General features: G+C 35.9%; 1 protein-coding gene across 1 annotated transcript; it reads left to right on the top strand.

Moving 5' to 3' along the window:
• The first annotated feature begins 3,463 nt into the window (after nucleotides 1–3,463).
• LOC140336725 (C-reactive protein-like) lies at nucleotides 3,464–6,810 on the top strand. Its single transcript, XM_072420033.1, has 3 exons — nucleotides 3,464–3,579; nucleotides 5,135–5,193; nucleotides 5,926–6,810. Exons 2-3 carry the CDS (start codon nucleotides 5,139–5,141, stop codon nucleotides 6,486–6,488), a joined length of 618 nt encoding a protein of 205 aa, XP_072276134.1. The 5' UTR covers nucleotides 3,464–3,579; nucleotides 5,135–5,138; the 3' UTR covers nucleotides 6,489–6,810.
• The last annotated feature ends 3,064 nt before the right edge of the window (nucleotides 6,811–9,874 follow it).

Here is a 9,874-nt window from a genome sequence, read left to right as displayed (position 1 = left end):
AGATTCAGTTAGTATGTTAGACTGCATTGTGTGGTAACTGTTTGACAATATTCCCTAGTTATAATAATACAGATAACACTTTTAGTAAATTTTTCTTCATTTGCAAATCCTTATTTAATATACAGTGCTGCGTAATATGTTGGTGCTAAATAAATCCTGTTTAATAATATACTAACTGACATCTGAATTCCTTTTTATACAAGCAATAGTTGGAAATGGCTAGCATACCAGTTCAGTATAGGCAAGATCAGCTAATGGGTGTCATGGGCCAGACTGCACCCAATGTTTGATTGTGTGTCCCAGCGCTCAATACCAATAATTGAAAGCCTATTCCTCTCCTGCTCCTGATTTATGTAATGAGGCTCTTCCTGCCCACTAGGACTTTGTGCTCCATGACTGGAAGAGGGTGGAAAGACAGGAGGAGCTATAAGGAACAGGTAAGTAATGGTCTGCACTAGAGGTCTCCTAACTGTACCCCTTTACAGACCTTCACACAGATGTCCATATACAGATTCATAAAGGATTATAAATGGAAGGCATGCTCATTTTCTCCATGTTCTTCTCCTGCTTTTACTTGCTGATTGGCAACACACAGTGAAAATGACAGTGTGAATGCACCCCTACCTTACAGTATTGGACCATGGGCTTGCATGACATTGTGTGGATGGGAGCCCAGTGATGTAATTGCACAGTAACAACCTAAGCATTACCCAGATTGGGCATACACTGTACATTCACACAGTTACTGCAGGAGGAGGCAGGACAAGACCAGCCGCCAGCATTTCATTAGATAAAATGTGTCGCTGTCCTGGCCTCTGCCCTCTGGTCATTACCACATGTGGGGCCAGCAGCAGCCACCAGCCAATTATAGAGTGTGTGCTAGGCTGCGGTCCTATGGAGCTGGAGTGACTGCTGCCATTGACTGGGTCTCTGGATGTTGGTTTAGGGCCATTCAGGCAGGAGTTCAAGGTTATCATAGGACATTGGAGCTGGAGCAGTCCTGTGATTATATATGTGTGTTTTTCATGGTAATGACCTTAACGTAGTTTTGATTTAGGCAAAATTAAGGATACTATAATGTAGAATTTCCAAATTTATTGTTAAAGATGAAAACCCTATAGCGCACTTAATTTTAATGGGCTTTTTATGCAAAAAAAAAATACCAAATATGAACTCCCACAAAAGTTGCAGTTGAATAATACGTTCTGTAATGATTTTTACAAATTATCTTTGACAATAAATGTAGAATCATGTTTTGACTACATAATGAATTCATATTGCTTTTCTGCCTGTCTCTTAGGAATTGGTAGCATTAACTGATACCGTGTTGGGTGTGGATGTGCCAAGATGGAGGGTTGTTGGTGTGACTGGAGGGAAGGGCATGGGTAAAGTTGCAAATGCAGTGTGGCCCTGGGCACTATCATACATACTGTTTTCTGTGTAAACTGGTCCTGGTCATCTCATTTTATAACAGAAAATGAAAATGTGATTCATAACAAGCCTCCATCATGTACAGTTAAGTCTTCCTCCAAGAATTCAAGCTGGTATAAAGGACAGCTTCCATTTTTTCACCTGTGTGGTCTGAACCAAACATGCACCATTAACAATGTCATTTTTTTGGAGACATGTTTTACAATGCCAGAATGTTCAGCTGTCAAATAAAATAGTTTTGTGCTCTATATATGTGGCTGGACAACCTTCAAGAAATTGTGAAATTGCAAATATTTGATAAACACAGTAAGATTTGCAGTTTTGCAAGATTGTTTTTAGGGCTAATAGGCATTTTTAGAGCTTAATAAGTAAAAGTGTGCTACACAGGATTTAGTGTGAATTTAGCAACATCACTAAAATCACTTTAAGCACTCAGCTGTTCATGAAAATCACTTATTTATCTATTTGGCCTTTCTCTTTTTTCCCTATATATATATATATATATATATATATATATATATATATATAATATATATTACAGAATTCAAGTTCCTAGTCAGTGAATGATCAGATATATCTTTTTGGGCTTCATTTATATATCTGTGAATCTGGCATTCACTGAAACATTTCCTGGTGTAGAATTTATAACTGCTATTGAAACACATGGACCTGTAAGATTCTTCACCAGGGAATGTTTCAGTGAATGTCAGATTTACTGCTTTATGTTTAACACATTTTAGAAATAAGTTTTACAAGATTGTTTATCACAACAAGGTTCTTGTTTGAAAATTATACAAATGTTGCTGACGACTTTCTTGTTTGGCAACGATTTGCCACACGTTTTTGCTCTAGTAAAAGAGGGCATATTATTCAGAGATTTGATGATTTAGTTACCTACTTCTAGGTATTTCAAACTTAAAATGAAGAAGCGTTAGCTTGTGTTATCTCATTAGCATTTTTAGTGGTAAAACTAGCATAAGTGCAGGCCCTTTATTTAACACATTGAAAATGGCATTAAAGGGCTTTTATGTGTGGAAAGAGTTCTGATATATATTGTGTTTTCTGTATATCTAAAATGATTAATTGATCCATTTTTAACACTGAAAATTTCAATTATAATGGACTCCTTAATCTATTATATATATAATTTCATGTTTTTTTCAAGTCATAAAAGTAAAATATATATATATAATGTACATAAATCACCATAATTAACATAACAATCTCTATTTATTGGTATGTTCAAAAGCTGTAAAACAATAGATATTACCGTGATTTTTTTTTCTTTTTTAGTAAAATAAGTGGAGAAAAGGGGAGCAATGGGTGTGTGTTGGGGGTTCAAGAAATGAAGGGACCTAGGGAAACATATAAAGAAGGGCAAAAATAAGGGGGGGTGGTTGGAGGAGCATCATAGCTAGTCAAGTGCTTCATGACATCAGAAAATCAAAATATCCACCTTAGGAATCATTGTCCATAGCATCTAAATATTCTAGAGAAGAGGTTCCAATAGAACCATCTCTGTTGAAAGGCCTCCCCAGTATCCTGTAAAGTGGCTGTAAGATCTTCCATGATGTTATTGTCGTGAATTCCAAAAAAACAATGTGCTATCTTAGGGAACTTCGACTGACCCCATAATACAGGAATCCAGGTATATGAACAGTTACAGATCAGCGATACATTTTATCACTATAAATATTATGAAGGAGGAGGAAGAACCCTGGCTCAAAAGGGATATATCTAAGAGTAAAGTTTCTCAGAAATTGGGAAAAATTGTCTCCCTATCTTCCCCACATCTCCAACATCAGGCTGAGACTACCTTTATTTATATATATATATATATATATATATTAGTTTAACCTTTACACTTACACAAAAAAATGTGATATTTAACTACATATAGACCTACAAAACAGGAATTAACATAAAGAAATGACACTGCAAAAAACATTTTTTTGTTGTATAAATGCCAAAAAACTGATCTGTTTATGGGAAATGTTTTGCAATATTTTCTGTTGATTAAAATGTTTTTTGCACACTAACAAATTTTGAACACTATAAGAACAGTTCTGTTTTTCTGAGCACAAGTAGAACTAAGAAGAAGCTGATGCCAGGAGACAATATTGAATATTTACCAGAACAGTTTTAAAGGTAAGGGAAACAATGTTTAATTTAAAAATGAACAGTATCATTGTTCCAAACATTTTGCTTTCAGGTCAACACTAAGGGCTAGTTCACAGGTTGTGGTGCAGGGAATGAATAAGGGCTGCGGTGATTGGTACTGGTACCACTCACTGTGGCCATCTGTCACATGTTCAGGCACGGGTTCTTTTTGAATCAGCGCTGCCAGGTGAGTGCTCAAGGAGCAGACAATGTGCTAGCCGCAGGGAGCCACGCAAAATTGTGCATTGATAAGATAGGTGTGAACTTAACTTAAGGGGCATATTTATAAATGAGTGAATTAATTATTCACAGTTGGTTAAAATTCCCTTTAATTTAAAACGCATGCAAGTAAGAGTCGACTGCAATGAATATTTGGCAAATGCCAAACCTTGCTTAAACCTCAGCATTTGTCAGCTATTTATTGGGGTCTTTTTTGTGCTCAGAAGGCATACCTAAATCATTATTTGGTTGAAAATTCACCTGTTATGCTGGCTTTAAAGATAGTGACTTTTGATTGAATCTGTTGGGTTGTATTTTTTAAATCAAGCTTACAATGGGCATAAAAATAGAAGATTGTGCCTCTCCTCTTTTTATTTGAAAATGGAGGTTCTTTCCAGGACACTGTTTTGGATGTGGTAGCCTCTACAAATAAACCAATAGGTATTATTCACCGGTACTTTAATGATAAATGACATAAAAACCTTACCATATTGCTACAATTAGTTTGAACTTTGAAAATAACTTTTATACACAATGGAATCCTACTGCCTGTCAAAGTGACTCATTCAATCCATTGTTTACTATTTCTTAGAAGCAGTTTTGATTAGAAGTCTAAACTGAGCCCTACTTTCCTAGGGTGACAAGGCTTGATCATTGTATTGTATCTATGGAGAAGCAGCAACACTTTAAAACAGAAAGTTTGTAGACTACATAACACTCCTCTCTTCTTGGCTTCAAATAGTGGGGTGTTCTACGGTTCAAAGAACTGTTACCCAAGCCAAAAGGGAACAAATAAGAGTTCACTTTTAGGAATAACTTACCTCTTTAGGTGTTCAAGTTTAATAAAGCAGAGTCATTTTGTTTAACTCAAAGCTCCAAAAAAGCATGGAGGAGCCAAGAAAATAACTGGACGTACGGCAGAAAGATGTGTTGTTAGCAAAGAGTCTACCTAAAATAGAAAGAAAAATTTAAAGCGGAAATTTTATTTAAAAAAAATACAACACACCTTTACTATTGAAGAGTCCATAATCCCTTTGCAATCCAGCCTGGCTTCCTCCTTTAGGGCGTAGATGAGACAGCGGGCATGGCCTTCATTCTTTTTCCTCGGCTTCTGCTGATGTCACCCAATCTCGTTCTGTGCAGGAGCAAGAGCAGGTGACGTGTTTTCCTAAAAAATGTTAAAAAAAAAAAGAAACATCTCCCTGCGTATGCAAGAGTTAGCCACTCTTTTATATACTGTTAAAATGTGATGTCTGTTTAATTATCTACATTGACATAATTTGTACAGATTTTAACTCTTTACTTGGTTATATATTTTGTTTAGGACAATGGAGATACAGATCATATTGCTGATACTCATCACAGGAACTTTTGCACAGAGTGGTATGTGCTATCAGATCTACTTCAGAGCTATTCTAAAATTCATCTAAATAGGTTTGCAGTGGGCAGTCATAAAGCCCGAAGCAAACCACACTTGCCCATCACTAATAATAATAAAAAAAACAGCTATGGTTACTTTATTATTTGTCAACGCAACAATAGATGCCAGACTACATTTTCCAGCATTCCTGCATTGCAGTGGAAATCATTTGTCTACATGGGGAAGGACTTTATACATGTGGTGGTGAGAAATTGTAGAACCTCAGTGTTTTAACAGCACAGCTAAAGCCAAACACAGTTTAACATTGTTTTTTAATTATTTATAATTTAAACTAATCAACATGGTTTATGAATTTGCTTTGTTTAACTTGGGTTTACTTGGATTTTAAAGATTTTAGCGATTAGATTTACTTTTGCTTTAATTACATACTATATAGGTACATAGTTCTGTCTTCTTGAAAGTTATCTTTGTGCTTATACATTTTATACAGTTCTTAGGTGTAGGAAGAAACAAATCAACAATCAAAACTAAACAAAAAGAAAATAAATGAAAAACAATTAAATATTGACGGTGGATATACAGCTTCAAGCATTTATCATATTGTAATCATGATCATGGTTCTGCTTAAGAATCTGAATATATGAGAGATACTGTTTAAATATTATTTTTTAAAAAAAACGTGTTGCTATGCTTACAATTGTCAGTAATAGACATTATTGTTTTCATTTTTCTAGATATGAAGGGTAAAGTGTTTCTTTTCCCAAAACCAACTGCGACCGCTCATGTGATTCTGAAACCCAACATAACAAAACCATTAGAAAAAGTCACTGTCTGCCTGAAATCCTACACAGAACTCACTCGGACCTATAGTCTCTTCTCTTTGGCAAAGCATTCTGAAGGGCACAACACTTTTTTAATTTTTCCAAAGCCACCAAATAATTGTCTTGTGTATGTTCAGGAGGTAGAAAACGTATTTAAGATAGACACAGAGGTGTTAGACTGGCAGCACACTTGTGTGAGCTGGGATTCCAGCACTGGAGTAATTCAGCTTTGGATCAATGGAAAACTCTACCCTAGAAGAGTTTCAAAAAAAGGTGCTACTATTGGTCCTAAAACAAGTATAGTTTTGGGACAGGATCAAGATTCCTTTGGGGGAGGATTTGACATTAATCAGTCATTTTCTGGTGAAAAAAGTGATGTTCATATGTGGGATTATGTTTTGACACCAGAAGATATGCAGAAAGGTATGGCTGGGGGTTTTAATGGAAATCTCATTAACTGGAATTCTCTTAACTAGGAAATTAAAGGAGATGTTCTTGTTGAACCCAAACTCCAATGCAGGTATATTGGGGACACAAGCTCACATATGCCATGCAACTAAATGTAAACTCCAAGCAAACAGATTATTGAAGCGCTGATATACGTATGCATGAAATGCTTTTTTTCCCCTAAAAGATTACTATCAACGGTCCTTGTATTCTAGGCACTTCTTGCCCCAATCACGTCCATGATCTTGGTTTTTCTTTTGCATTTACAAACATGTCAAAAAATAAAATGTAAGCAATATACTGTAATATGTACTATATCTATACAAGTAATAGAAATTTATATTTGATTTACTGGTTGTATAAATATTGTCAAAATGAATGTGCTACTGTGGTACTATTCCATATGCAGACCAAATGGAATACCGAGCTCCTGCTAAACTTTACTATCTTTCCTACTATCTGGCACAATAGACATCCCCAGCTGTATCGCAAGTTGCTTTTTTGCCCCTAACCAGCTAGGGGCCTAGGTATGCCAGATTTTCTTTATATTATGTTACCTCTCATTTAGCCCACGTTTTTGAGAGTTGTTGACATTCTGCTTTTATGGAGTGGGTGGAGGTTGAACAATCCCTAATAAAATATAATTAAATGTTACAGTATTCAGGATCCCTGAACTCAGATCTCACTCCATTGTTGGGACTACTTGGAGCATCTGTCTCAGGATATCAGGGTGGCCGTACCTTTCGCCTTCTTCGCCACCTCTGTTTTTAAGATTAGGGAACCCTTCCCAGTTATTGAGAACCCTGGTTTCCTTCATTTACTCTCTTCCATAAATATAGATCTCAACACTCAGAGAATAGAGATGATTTATGGCAATATAAATAGTTTTTCAGTTATATTGGGCCTGATTTATTAAAGACCTCCAAGGCTGGAGAAGATACACTGGGTGATCTAGCAAACCTGAGGGTTCTCCTGGTTGTGGCTCTATAGAAATTGCACCTGAGGGAAGAGAACCTTAGGAATTAGATAGTTGTATGGCTCTCTAAGAATCTAAACTGAAATAATGGGCCTGATTTATTAAAGCTCTCCAAGGCTGGAAAGGATACACTTTCATCAGCGAACCTGGGTGATCCAAAAAAACCTGGAATGGGTCTAGTCCAGGATTCAAAAGAAATAGCAAACGACTTTCCATTCCAGGTTTGCTGGAACACCCAGGTTCGCCGATGAACCTGTATAGTTTCTTCTGAACATAAATCCAGAAAGTTAATATGTTGCTCAATGTTGTAATGTATTATTTATATACATTACAAAATTATCCAGATGAGAGAATAGTGTGAGTAAAGGTTTTTCAGGCAATCCTGGGTTCTCCTGCGCGTGTTGGGAAAGAATGAGTTCCCATGTACCTGCATGGGAGTTACGTCTTCCTGTGCCACCCAGTCAAGATAGCCGAAGATCGTATTTAGGAAGATAAGGTGCAATTAAACAGAGATAGTTAGGTATTGCAGGTTTAGTTCTGCTTTACCTACTCTAGAGAAAAGTCTGGTCTACAACTTAGCTCTGCTCCTCTGGTTAGCTTGTATATATCTTAAACCTCAAAGACTGTCAGAATTGTGGATAGATAAAACAGCTTACTTATTTGTATTTCAGTAGGATATTAAGCCGTTTTACAAGGTTTCAGTAAAATTTAGCACAGGATGGTAACTCTTGCCCCATGCAGGTCAATCACTATACTAAACTGTTTTAACCAAGTTGGTTCTTTACAACTGTAATAAAGTGCTGGCCAGCACAGAAAATAAATACAGAAATCAAAAAATAGAAAGAATGATAAAACATTCAGCTTAGCAGAAATTTAATATTTTGAATTTATGCTTTAAATATCCTTACCCCTGTCATAATCTGAATCTATTTTGCAAAAATGCAACAACATGGACAGTAACTCTAGTTCTCAACCTCTGAAAAGATATACATACAGTATACTATTTTACTTGAATATTATTTCCGTTATTGAAAGTAGTAGCTTGGGTCGGACAACTTTCTGTTCTTGATATTATTGGTTTGGCCAATCTCATCCTGAATGCCACAAGTACTCATTGTGGTCTTACACATGTCACATTCATATCCTAAATCTTTGAGGCAGAAATAAGCATAGAGGTCCAAAATATATTCATATATTATTAACAAGCTCACTGTTGTATCTTTGAAATATTCTCATCTGTAATTTTTCTAAGAAAAACATGTCCAAACCAAGTATTCTTGTTAAAGTATTCTGCCATCTCCCTGCCTTGGTAGGTGTATGTGAGTTTAAAAAGGCCCTTCCTGTGATGTTCAGTTTAGTAAGCTGAACTGATGATTTCCCTTGTCATGCTGGACTGATTTTTGAGAATCAGTTAAACTAATCAAGCAAGAGATGAAGCCAAAATATCTAATATGGCATTTACAACACAAAAAGTGCTCTCACAAGAGGCATTTCTGTCTGCATAACCTATCACAACACTTATAGGTCTAGACCAGGGGTTGGCAACCTTTACTATCAAAAGAGCCATTTTGCCCCCTCTTCCACTAAAAGAAAAATAGTCCGGAGCCACAAAACATAACAAAGCTTAAAAACTTTTAAAAGTTTTAAGATTTTTTTAATTTTACTTGTTACAACAATGGAATACAACAAACAGAAGTGCAGTGTGCATGTACAGCCTACTTTGAAATACAGTAAATTAAACACTGAACTATGCCCCTAGTATCATGATTTGTTTTATGAATTTGTGCAGTATTTATTGTATTTCAATGGATTTAATATACTCATGAATAAAATAATCATCTCTTTCTTGTATATACTTTCATATTTTAAAGTCCAGCAATCATAATTTGTTTTCCCCAAATTAAGGGGTAATATATTTGATAATTGATAAATAGATTAATAAATAATTCAATATATATAATAATATTAATATAAAGTTAGGTAAATAAATTATTATATAGCCAACATAATTATGAATATATTTATGTTTACACAGAGTTATGTATGTTAAATATTACACTGTAGGATTAAATCTTAAGAAATTTACATTTGAATTATTTTGCCCATTAGTGAGGTTATGTGTCTCCAGCCTCTGTATCAGCGTTTCTGTGCCAAGTAAGATGAAGGAGCTGCTTCTCCTTATATGTATCCAGTCCCGTGTCCCATGTGGCACAATAACGCGCCTTGATGTTTGTTTTGGGGTAAAAACGTAAAAGCGTGAGTCCCCATTAGGGATGTCCCGTCGGCGGCCGAAGGGAGCCGGAACAAGGGGGGTTGAAGAGCCGCATGCGGCCCCGGAGCCGCGGGTTGCCTACCCCTGTTCTAGACACCTTTACAAACAATTGCATGTTTTATTATGCCATTTCCTCATCGAATGACTCAATAAATGTTTACATAAAT

Source organism: Pyxicephalus adspersus, chromosome 8 (genome assembly GCF_032062135.1).
Source record: "Pyxicephalus adspersus chromosome 8, UCB_Pads_2.0, whole genome shotgun sequence".
In the NCBI taxonomy this organism is placed as follows: Eukaryota; Metazoa; Chordata; class Amphibia; order Anura; family Pyxicephalidae; genus Pyxicephalus; species Pyxicephalus adspersus.
Note: the sequence above shows the minus strand (reverse complement) of the source record. Positions and strands in the feature narration are given on the sequence as shown.

Coding starts and splice junctions, on each gene's coding strand:
- LOC140336725 (XM_072420033.1), top strand. CDS start 5,139: ATGGAGATACAGATCATATTGCTGATACTCATCACAGGAACTTTTGCA. Junction 5,194..5,925: donor AGGAACTTTTGCACAGAGTG/GTATGTGCTATC, acceptor TCATTTTTCTAG/ATATGAAGGGTAAAGTGTTT.